The 12,597-nt window shown below is 34.0% G+C and overlaps 1 protein-coding gene across 2 annotated transcripts; it reads right to left on the reverse strand.

Annotated features, from left to right (window-relative positions):
* Positions 1-4,891: 4,891 nt before the first annotated feature.
* LOC105773206 (oxysterol-binding protein-related protein 1C) lies at positions 4,892-12,371 on the reverse strand. 2 transcript variants are annotated; one of them, XM_052632442.1, is made up of 11 exons: positions 11,415-12,371; positions 10,960-11,316; positions 9,003-9,102; positions 8,075-8,517; positions 7,631-7,786; positions 6,642-6,809; positions 6,409-6,549; positions 6,038-6,268; positions 5,759-5,872; positions 5,267-5,430; positions 4,892-5,186 (listed from the first exon to the last, which is right to left on the reverse strand). In XM_052632442.1, exons 1-11 carry the CDS (start codon positions 11,985-11,987, stop codon positions 5,135-5,137), a joined length of 2,499 nt encoding a protein of 832 aa, XP_052488402.1. In that variant the 5' UTR covers positions 11,988-12,371; the 3' UTR covers positions 4,892-5,134. The 2 variants fall into 2 exon arrangements, with proteins under 2 accessions (XP_052488402.1, XP_052488401.1); XM_052632441.1 differs by having other exon boundaries at positions 8,075-8,520; positions 11,415-12,370.
* Positions 12,372-12,597: the final 226 nt, after the last annotated feature.

A 12,597-nucleotide genomic window follows, 5' to 3' on the forward strand; every position in this document is an offset into this window, starting at 1 on the left:
GTATACTTTTTACATATTACCAACTAATTACAACATAATTCTTATTAATAATGAGTTGAATAACAATTGCTAGGGAATCTGGTCTCATACCCTTCGTATTAGGGTTTTATTTTTCATACTCCGATTAGAATTTAAATAGGTTCACCGAGTTTAGGAAACATCTCGATTAGTGGAGTTTTATTTCTCATACGGCCCATAATGTTATATTAAAAAATGAGATTGTAGTATTTGGATTATTCAACGATCTTGTAATCTCACATTAAAGAATAATGTCAGAATGTTGTAATATATGATGTAATTTCATTACCATCCTTTTCTTTGGTTATCTAAGATTAAGGTGAAATCTAAATTTTAAAACAAAAATACCATTTTATTTTATTATATTAATCAATATAATGCATTTTGTTTGTTTACAAGAATACATATTCTCATACTTGTTCATGGGTCGAGTTACCTACTCAAGTTTAAAGACCCACTCGAAATTTAGTCAAAAAAATCTTATTCGAGACCCAACTTGTTTTCTTATTTTTTTGACTAAGTCCGTTTTTCAAATTTATAATTTTACCCAAATTTATTTTAATTTTTAAGTGAGCTTTCCAACCATCATGAGTAGACTTTATCCCTTTCACATATTACAACATTATTCACCAACCTCTAAACGGAATAAAGATGAAGATGAATTTCTTTTGTTTTTACTTTGATATTATTATAAAATTGACAAATTAAATTTAAAATAACCTAAAATTAAAATATCAATTCCAATTAATTTAAAAGATGCTGTCTTCTATTTTAAACATTAAAAAATGAACTTTAAACTAACATCATCTAATATTTTACAAACAAGTTTAATTTATATTATATTTTATCATATTTTATATTTCAAAATATATTTATAAAAATATTTCAAAAATATTTTATTGGTGGGATAGTAAGAGATTTTATATAAATTTATTAGTTTTGTGTTCAATACTTAAATAATATTTTTAGTTATTTTATTTAAAGACTATATGAAAATATGAAAAGATAAAAATATCCTCAAATATTATTAATTATCCTTTAAAATAAAAATATTTTGATAATTTTATAATTGAATTAATATCGAGTTGGCCTATAACACTAGCTTAGTTGACCACTTTATTTACAATAATGATATCAAATAACGTAAAATTATTATATGTTAGAAAAGGCTAGGCCTAAAATCTTGTCAAGTTTTCTTTGTTGAAGGAATAGTTAAATTCTTAAAGTATAGATGAGCCAAACAAATGTAATTTTTTCTTTTTCAAAAAAACAATTCTTAGAATATATATATTTTGTGGAGCACCTCAACACATGTGGATTTTAAGTTTAGCATAAGTATTTTTATCTAAATTTCTTTGAGATTGAGAAGATAAGACCCAATATTCAACCGGTCGTCAGGTTCGAATTATAAAGTGTCATATTCGTTGCTAGAGTAACTACGAACAAATCACGATCCAATTCACAGCATTAAACATTCAAATATAACTAAAATATGTATTAAAATGATAAATATTCATTTCCGAGTCGTATACGAGCTTACAAAAGCTCTAATGCTAACCTGAGGTCGTATTAGGACTAAACTGTAATGTTTACAAAATTCCTGGTTGACGTCACGACGTCGGGGGTTCCTTGTCACAACACAACATTCTAACTTGGTGTCATTGCAACAACCCATGCTCGACATCGCGTCATGACATAGTAATTTGATCTCATCGGTACAACATCACTCAATGTCGCGATGTGACATATTGTTTCTAGATGGCACTAAATTTTACCTTAACCTGCAAGTACCAATCAACCAGTCTACACATTCACAACACATTTTCAACCAAAATATGCAATCCTCGTGAATTAATTCATGAAGTATAACACCTTATTCAATGATATATCAGTGTCATATTACTTATAATAAGTTAACTATCTAGCATAATTCATTCACAATGTTAAACATACATACCTATCCACCAATGCCATAGACAATTGCAACATTTAATACATTTCAAACCATATATTGTACTCGTGAACATATTGCATCCATGTAACCAATTCTATATATACATAGTATTGCATCAAAACCGACTCAAACTAGGTACATGCCACACTTTAACAAAACGAAAATATAAAAACTTTGTTGTGTCAGGGATCGCCTCCTGGATGTTGGATCTACTTATCGCACTCTCGAGAATTTACTATACCTGCGTACGGAGAAAACAAACCATAAACTGAGCAAATACACTCAATGGTATTTTCATGATTCAAGTACGTTCAATTCATAAGCAAATCCTTACACAATTCTATGCCAACAACTTCCAATACAATGTAAACATACATATAATCGTTTTTAACACACTAATACACTATTTATGCATACTAACTTATCATTTACCATTCATTTCACATACTACCTACTCAATTCATAATGTTATCTATATGTACTTGTACTTATTCATTTGTCAATATCAACAATTACATGCATATATTCAATTTCATAATTGCATTTCAACCATTTCCGAGCCTATTGGATCTTTCATACTTTTTCGTCCCTAAGGGCTCGTTTTCAATTCTTTTGCATATTGTCATATATCACATTTCAATCTCATTTCATTTTACATACCATTTAGTCAATTCATATGTTTATAACTCTATTAACTAGACACAGACTCAAAAGGAATACGCGAATCTATCACCCCAGGTTGTCCGACAACGATGACGCTATACATGTATATACTACCACCACTCTAGGTTGCTTGGCAAAGATGGTTTTCCCATTCTAATTACTCTGTCACCTTGGGTTGCTCGGCAACGATGACTTTACATGTATAACCTACACTCGGCTTGCCCAACAACGATGGTTTTCCAATCAATATCTTAACCCTATGGCATGCCAACTATATCCGACTTGGTCCGAACAGCTAATATGGTAATCAATTTTTGATTCATTATATATAGTTCAATTCACATTTCCCCATTCTTAATTTGTTATCAATTAATCATATCATATAGCATAATTTAACTCAATTTCATACCTATTATCACATATCAAATAGATCATACAACTTTCTATTCTATTCAATTTAGTCCTTATTTTGATATTCAACCTCAACTATAGTAATTCAACTCAAATAGTCATTACCAATTCACCTCAATACCATATAATGCATAATGTTATGAATATGCAATAAATAAATTGGTCTCGAATCATTGAAATACAATCCAAATTTCTGAGCTACTCGTCGACAACTTTCGATTTTCCTTTTCCTTTTGACAATTCCATGTCAACGTTAGCTAAATGAAATCAAAAAACATATAATATCATCAAATTACACTCAAATTGCAATCAATTACAATATCAAACATATTTTACAATTTTTTCAGTTTAGTCCCTAAACCTAAGACGAACTTAACTTTCAATTTAAAGCTTCGGATTGAAATCTAATTTCACATATATTCATTAGGGACCTCCTACTTGTTATTCCTACCAACACTTCACAATATTTTTTCATTTTTTTCAATTTGGTCCCTAATGTACAAAACTAACAACTAAGCTTTACAGTTATTTTCTCAATCTAAGCTTAATTTCTAACAATTTAACACCAATTTCATCTAATTCTCAACAATGATAACTTCCTAAACCTTTAACAGTTTTACAAAATAGCACTTGGGCTAGCTAAATCAAGCTCCCATGATTCAATTTCCATAAATATAAAAAAAAAATGGCTAGAGACTTACTTGATTTAAAGGCCTAATAGGTTAAAAACCTAAAATGACATCCTCCCTTGGTATTCTTTTTTGGTCGGTTGGAGAAGATGATACATTATCTCTCCATCCACCAATTCATTTATATATACTTAGATTCATAGTTGATTAACTTAATTAATCACGTTTTCATTTTAATTAACCACATTTTGCTTAATTAATTAACACACATCATTACCGTCCACTATCTCTTATTTGTGCATTGTCTAATTGCTATTTTGGACATTTGGTTGAATGCAATCTAAGTCCCCAAGCCATTTCCTAATTAAAAATCTATAGTGATTGGACTTTACAATTTAGTTTCTGGCTTAATTAATCACAATTTCGACTAAATTAACTATTCAAATTTCAATTCATCTATATATTAACTCCGTAAATATCCTAAATATTTACGGACTCAATTTACAAAAATGAGGACCTGAAATTGCAATTTTCGATACCACTAGAAATCGGGTAAAGGGGATAGAAAACAAGATTGAGAAGGTCAAAAGGGAATAAAGAAAGAGAATATTAATTGACTTGTTTGACCAAAACCCCGATATTCATAGATGACCAGTTTAATATATTTGACTTCTTTCTACACAAATCTTTACTCCAATCTGTATCAAGTTTGGTTGAACATTTTAACTATGTTTTCTTCTTATTTGATTCTTTTCTTTTATTTCTTACTATATTTAACACAACTTTAATTATTAGCTCTTTTATGGTGTTTCTTCAATTAAAAAAAACTCTGAAAAACTTTAAAATTTGCTAGAAGCTTAACTTTATTTATAAATAAAATCATCAACACAAAAAACTTAAACTAATATGTGGGATTGTTGAAAGTTTTCAAATTTTACCAATCAAAAACAAAATAAAGGGAAGATGAACATTAATCTCCCTTCATCTACTTTGTTTGGATTGGTTAAACTTGAAAACTTTTGACAATCTTACATAGTATTTTAGGCTTTTGTGAGTTCATCCTTTTTAAGTCAATGTCTCTAGGTTTTTCCATTAAACAAACACCAAGGATAATTTATAAATAAAGCTCATGACATCATATGCACGTATGCATAGAGATTAAGATGCCCCCTTTCATGTTGAGGGACCGATCTTTTACCTTTGGTTTAAAAAGAAGTTTAGGAAAATATTTCTTGTATTCTTTATCCATAAAATTTCTGTCAAGTCTTCTAATCATTTGTTACAACGAAAATCCCACAACCGTAACCCAATTCCAGTAAGGCTCAAACTCAAATCATCAAATGTGAATTGAGAAACAAGTGGATGGGGAAAATAATAATGTATTCGTTCATTCTTCTATTATTTTCTAAACCCTTTCTTCTTCCTTTTTTTTTCTTACTTACATTGTTGTTGTCACTTGTCATGGAGCATTCCAACCTTCTTGGCCCAGCGGATGTGTTGGTGCCCCATCTCTTGTGAGAAAAAAAAAATGACAAAAAGAATCAAAGATGGTTTAAGATAGGCAACTTTTGTTGCTGCTGCTGGCACTTACTCAAGGATCTGATCACAAGGGATTTGGCCAAAAATATCAGGACATGAATCCCACTTCCTTTTCTCTCTAGCCTCCCAATATCCACCAATATAATGGTATGTCCCACTGTTTTTATCCTTGGCAAACCACCTTGGCTTCCAACCGCTCTCTTGCATCTTCCGAGCCTGTATCCCATTGAAAACAAATGAGATGACACCACATAAAACTACAAATCTATTTCCTACATCCTTTACAGCAATCTAGAAAACAACTTAATAGGATTTTGTTAATCACTAATCATAGCTATTATTTCCTGCGTCTGCTATACCCCAAAGCTTTTTAACGTTTATGTCATTAATCTTTTATTCTGAACAAGTCTAAGACTTTGGTTGAGTGTTTCTTCCATAATATCATCATCATCTTTGTTCTTCAATGACTGAAACGAATAAAAACAAATTGCACCACTGACACATGGAGTTGACAACAATGAAGAAAAAGAAACATAAAACTTACCTGTCGTTGCCGCTGCTCCAACCGCAACTTCTCTGAATTTGCCATTTCATACTCCCCGTTTTCCAGATATCTCTGATCAGGTCTCAGCCTTGAATCTGTAGGAGGCAACTTCTCCTGTAATCATAAAAAAGAGATTAAGATCAATTCCCTAGTTACTGCAAACCAGTTCATCAAGTCTGAAGACAGTGAATGATCCATATGAATAGAAGATGAAAACCATTAGTTGGGTTTATAAAATATACATGTATTTAAATTGAAACAACTGATTATCATAATCACCTTTAGACCAGGAGTGAGTTCATTCAATGTGATGGCAAAGCGTGTTAAGTTATATCTGGTGGGATATTTAGGAGGCTTGCTCCGCCGCCAAAGGAGATGACTTTCTGATAAAGACTCTTGACCTTTTCCCTTTGCAGAATAATCTCCATTCACATAATGCATGCTCTCATCCCATTTCCCCAATAATGAAGCCGTTGTCCTTCCATTCCTATCTTGAACTATACCATGTACCTGAAGGGTGAAAAAGGTTTTAAAAATGGATAAATGTCAATGACGGTTAAAAAGAGGATCATAGAACAACATCATTCTATCAAAATACAAGTTGCTTATGTAATTGAGTAAATATATAATTGAGGAAGATGAAAGATCACCTGGTGAGGATTTCTATCTATGATAGATTGCTCCTTGAATTTCAGCTTACATGAATATTCACGGTTCCCCTCTATTCGCATGGTGCCATAGTGATCACAGTACAACTTTCCTAATATGAGATTATATATTGATGTTGTCACCTGGAAAAAGGAAGCCCATTTTCAAAATGGATACAAGATAAAAAACCCATGTCTATGCATGTATAATTACGACATAAGTTTTGAAGTTATACCTTACTCCATTGGAACACTTCTCCATCTTCAAACTCCAAGGTCAAAACACCAACTGGATCCAGCTGAATAGAGCGACCCCAAAACTTGCTCTTTAAATTGCTATCACCCCACAATTTCCATCCTGTACCCTGACAGTGGCATGCTACAATCATAGGATGATGACTGACCTGACACCAAATATGGAATAGCTCTCATCAACTTCAAATATAGCATTAACTCAGAAACAAATAAAATAAGAAAAAGAGATGACATCGGAGAAATGTTATTTATATATATGAAGTAGTGCAATGTTCTTTTCCCTGTACCCTAAACACTAAAGGATATTCATACCTTCCAATAAAGGAAAGAGAATAGCATTCCCATTTATCAACACCCTATTTAATGTTTAAGATAATCTATTAAAACTACACTATTTAATGTTTATCAACACCCTATTTAATGTTTAAGATAATCTATTAAAACTACACTAGTTTGAAATTATGAGGTATAAAGACTCTTTAGCATGCATTCCCGTTTCACTTCCCCCAATAATTTGACATTATAGTGGTTGATTCCACCAACAGATGAGTCCGCCAGGAGACAGGAAGATATTAGCTTCTTTTATAGTCAGGTTTTTAACTCAGAAATTTTTTTCTATTGAGAACTTAAACCAAAAGAAAAAGCCAAGGAGATATAAGGTAAAGAAGGAATATGCACCAAAGCATCAATAATGTACTAAATTTGCCGGGCTCTTGGGGTACAGCAATTTTTACAACAGGCCTGGTAAACTAGTTATGAAAAAGAGGAAGTATTAAAGTTTTGAGCAGACTGAATTTGATTGCTAAATTAACACTCTGGGTTGACCAGGTGAACCAGGAACATTCTTCAGTAAAACAGTTGACTTTAGAAGAGAGGTTAATATGCATTACAGTTTCAATGACGATGTTGCGTAAATGCAGAAAAACAAATGTGACAACAAGGATAGATAATATCTCAAGCACAGACAAACCTTCTCTGAGAAGAAGCGTAAGCCTTTATCTGGGAAGTCAGCTTCATATGTTTCCCCTAATAATGGATTGAAGGGTTTGCAAATTCTCCCTTCTGTTGAAGAATATCCAGACACAGCAAATGCAGCTACATTAAGAATTCTCATGAGATTATTCCCCTGCAGTTTTTTTGGGAAAAATTATGAGTCTCAGGGGAATCTTGTAGAGATTCAGATTGTCAAAGTTCATGAACTGAGCAGCTATAAAAGTTGCAACAAGCCTTTTGCACAGTCAAATTTCAATAGGTTTAAAATAGAGAAAGGAGGAGGGGTGGGGGGATCAGATAAAGCCAAGATGTATAACAAGATTAAAGAAACAAGTGATATGGTAATGGAGAACTATTACATTAGGAAAACTTTATATAGCACCAATTCTAAAACAAGATAATTTTGAATTTGTACACTCACCCTTTTCCCCCATTCATATGCACGGTCAAGCAGATAGGAATATTCCAGATCCTCAAAACACTTTTGAAGAGAAGAGAGAGGCTCATTGAAGTAAACAGGAAGACAAACTTTTGTGAGGTCTTTCCCAATATTATCCTTAATCATTGACCAAAGACTTACACCTTTCTCCCTTTCAACTGGGTCAGGCAACTTTTTTCGACGTTTAATGTAAGGGAAGTTACTTCCAACTGATTTAATGTAAGGATCAATGTCATCTTCAGAATCAAAACCATTAAGACCATCATCTGAAGAGAAAGATGATGTCCGGAAATCAGATCCATTGCTCTTGAAAGAGCTTGATGACAAAAAGTCACGAGTATCAAAGAAATTGTGTTCATCTTCATCAGTTTCTTCTTCTGCAGCATCAACTCTTTCATTATCCTCATCTGTGTCAGTTACACTGCCTTCTGAGTAAAATTTTGAACAAAGACAAAAGAAAAAACTCAATGTAAGTAGCAATTCTATGAAAACAATAAAGTAATAACAATTACTTGAATAAAGATGAAACCAAAGACAACTTAAGCAATCTAATAACCAAGCAATAAGCACTATAACTATTAATAAGCTATAGCAAAGATACAACGCAGATTTGGAAATGAAAAAGGAAGTTCTTTATTTTGAATTCAAGTTGGCAAGTGCAGTTTGCCAAGCACCCATCCAGATAATATATGAACCTGACTTAATGAGCGTTATCAGTTGTCAACAAATAAGTAAAGCTAAAACTTAGGCACATAGCTGATAGAACAAAAAAGAACTTCCTGAACTAATAAGAATGTGAACATTGATTATAAGCACCAACCACATCTCAGCACATAACCATCAGTCCAGAATAAATTTTCTTATAGAACCAACAGTTCTAATAAATGGTTTTACTGCCTAAGATCCTTACCACTAGACTTGTCTTGCCTTATCATAGAGGAGGCCCCCTGATCATTCAACTTGTTCTGGCTCTCATCAACCACTGTATTCTCTAGATCAACCTTTTCTGTCTACAAAAAAAGTACAAATAGCAGTTTCTTAGCAGAACATTGAAAAAAGAAGCAAACTTTAGCGGTAAAGCCAATTATTGACTGAAAATAAGCAGCAGGGCACCTTTCAGTGCATGCATGTTGCTGCAAATAACCAAAAACACAACCATCTTCAGTAAAGGAGGAAAAAAAAGGAGTAAAATGAAAGTCAACCAGTTTAAGGTGTAGCATAAGCTTTGCAGCTTGTAGGACTACTGAGATTCTAATTTATAACTTATTATCTTAGCAACCCAAGAGAAAAGCTACCTATATCCCTCATATGCTCCTGCACATATAAATTTCTAGCAGTTCAGTAACCCTCTGGACAAGCAATTGGAGTTTCATCAATTCCAAATATTAGCTGCCCCAACTACAGTCCATAAAGCTACAGAATTGTAGGAGTAGCAAGGACATTAAAAGTCTACTCCAATGCCAAGCTCATAACAAACAAGCACCTTCAGGTAAGAATTGATTAAAAGGACAAAGCTGAAGTACATAACCTCAAACTTCAACTAGAGCTATACTAAATCTTTTCATGAATAAAAAGATACTGAAAACTTAACCAAAAAGGACTCCTTACTCAGTCGGTTACACTTAAATCTGAATGGCACCAACAAATTTAAAGAGGGAGAAGAAATCGGGATTCTTTTCTTCAGTAAAGAAAGGCAGAGCTCATCGCAGAGTTAAAGAAAGGCACCTTCAGGAAATAACTTTTAAAAGAAATGGGTAGTTTGAGCTTAAAGTTATACACAAGTTATTTTGCATTGGGGAATAGATATTGTACATGCTGACATTCTCAAAGTAAAAGCTCATGAAAAGGACACTCCATAAAAGAGAGAGACCCTAACCTTATGCCCACTCCCCGCATTGTCCACCAAGAAATAGGAGAGTTAGACAGTATCTAAGTAACTTCCTCAAAAGACAGACTGATTAGAATAGAAGTCCTCTCAACTTCTCTAACAGAGAGTCTTACCAAGAAGCATTACTAGCAACAACATGCAATAAAAAGGATATTAGCAGACAGGTTTGAAAATTACATTTGGCTTAAAGGAAGATAAGTGGGGAAACTAGAACCTTTTTTCCATTTAAAAAATATTATCAAAATATCCCTTCATGAAATAGTTCTCTAATTGAAACTGGCATTCAAGAGACCTTTATAGTTAGAGAAAACAATTCCCCTCAGTCATCCCTAAAAAATCATATATTTGTGCAACTTCAACATCAAAAAGGCACTTAAGAAATACTAAAGATTTTCAAAATTACAGCCAGATATTTTCACAGCTAATAAAAGTTAATTTACTGTCATCCATCTATAAACATCAAAAACAGAAATCAATAGCAACCGTTAATGGACAACAGACACACACTCTTTCTAGGTATTTATAGAGAAGAACACTATGTTCCTGCTCTGAACAATAGCCATCTCCACGTAGAAGGATTTCAACAGCCTACCGAAAACCACTAGCTGCAGACCAACTGCTTTTCTATATTATCAGATGAAACTAAAAGAAACAGTAATCAAAAGGTGCATGACATAATTGTTCAAGATTACAAATTAAATTTTATTTGAAATATTAATGAATGTCACCTATGATTCAGTGACTAACATACAAATCCTACATCAACTAACTTCGGATGAAATTTAAAGAAAACAATCAAGAAAATACATAAATATATCCTTCAAAAAACCACGCCCCTTCATAATTCATAAAAAAATGAATGAAGCAATAGAATAGCGAACCGATGAAATTGCTTGGAAAAAATAATCTTTTTAAAAAAAATTCAAATTAAATGACTACTCGCAGAAGCATATTATTATCTAATTTCGATAACATGTACCTCCAACTGACGCAAGGTATCGATGAGAAGCCACTGTTTCTGTTTAAGCAACACCAGCTGCTTCTGCAATTCCGCGAACTCGCTCTTCATAATCTGCTCGCTATCTTGAATAGCCGATTCGCTTATACCTTCCAGCATCAGCCGTTTCCTTAATTTCTCCGTGGAAACCACCACATTGTCCGTCGGAGCCATGAGCTCGCTATTGGACATCCTAGGGAACATATCCTTAACCGCCTGAAGCGCCTCCATCCACGCAACCCGATCATCCCGCGTCTCGGCTCTTAGATGAAGCCTCTTCGTTCCGGTGAAGATCGAGAATCTCTTATCATCTGATCTGCTTTCCCTTATCGAAGAAACCTGAGAAAAATTCAAGAATTCAAAAATCAATTCAATTTTCATTTTGTCCCTTGATTTTATTCATTTATTTTTGGTCAAGCGGTTTCCTTTGCTCTGACCTTCAAGTGGACTTCACCGAAGGGTTTTCGACGGGTTGCAGAATTATGAGAAATGGAATTACGATGGCGGGAGATAATACGGTGAGACTCTTCGCCGATAACTTTGGATCCTTTTTCCGTCTCTTGGCTAACGACGATCTTATCAGGACCGTGGATTTTATAATACGATAAAACTCCATCTTGCAAAACGAACCACCTCGGTCTCCAACCTTTCCCGTAATTCACCCATTTGTAAAGCACGCCCGATATCCCGTTTCCAACTATGTCGTTTATCTTTACATCCACTTGCGGCGGAGGAGCCGTGGCGGTCGTAGCCTCTCTTCCCGACGGTATTCCATTCCTCTGAACCACCCGATTCAAATCAACGCTATTGCTACGATGATGGTTTTGATTGGACTGGCACTGGATTTGAGCCGTGGATCGGGCCGAGTTGGATCTGGTGGTGGGAGCCGAAGAGGAAGTAGTAGTAGTTACGGTCGTTACAGTAGGGGGCCTCATGGAGATAACTTGATCGGCTAATGGTTTGACCGGGGAATGTTCCGATACCGTGGAAACACAACAAAAAGGATGCATAAGGCAACTCGGTTCTTTCCTTTATTTCCTAATAAAAACAATTGCAATATTCCGGCGCTGATAAAAGCTGATGCGACGACGGAGCACGGCGGTTGCAGTTGAACTTTTCATGTTCTTCTTTTTGTGAGAAGAATTTCGGGAGGCGGTTACAAAATGATGAACAGTTGAAAACGTTATCGTTTTGAAGGAAAATGGCGGCCGTTAACAAGAAGTTGGGCGGAGTAAACCGGAATCCGATGAACTTCGGTTTCTGGTTTTTCCGTTTGGTTCAAAACAATTTTTTTTAAAAAAAAACACGAAATTAAAAAGAAAAAAGTCTATAAAGAGAGGGCTTAAGTGTAACTATGAAGCGGTCGTTGGGGGAAGGGGAAATATAAATGATTAATGAAGGGGAGGCGGGTTTGAATTAGGTGAGGGAAGGAGTAGGAGAAATGAGAAGAGCAGACGGCTGGTGAGAGGAAGACAAGTGGAGAAAGGAGATTGAAACACGTGGAGAGAAAGGAGAGGTGGGGAAAGATTGAGGAGAAGAGAGTTGAAAGTGGGCTTTTAAACGCTGGGTTTCGGCTAAATAATGAAATTTGGATTCCGTTTTATTTATATATGCTGCTAA

The sequence above is a fragment of the Gossypium raimondii genome, chromosome 6, assembly GCF_025698545.1.
Source record: "Gossypium raimondii isolate GPD5lz chromosome 6, ASM2569854v1, whole genome shotgun sequence".
NCBI classification, from domain to species: domain Eukaryota; kingdom Viridiplantae; phylum Streptophyta; class Magnoliopsida; order Malvales; family Malvaceae; genus Gossypium; species Gossypium raimondii.

What these genes read in the sequence shown, in the direction of transcription:
- LOC105773206 (XM_052632441.1), bottom strand. Translation starts at nt 11,987, where the DNA reads ATGCATCCTTTTTGTTGTGTTTCCACGGTATCGGAACATTCCCCGGTC. An exon ending in AAGGCAAGACAAGTCTAGTG is followed by an intron (nt 8,521 to 9,002) that starts GTAAGGATCTTA and finishes AATTTTACTCAG; the next exon opens with AAGGCAGTGTAACTGACACA. An exon ending in AAGTGTTCCAATGGAGTAAG is followed by an intron (nt 6,550 to 6,641) that starts GTATAACTTCAA and finishes TCCTTTTTCCAG; the next exon opens with GTGACAACATCAATATATAA.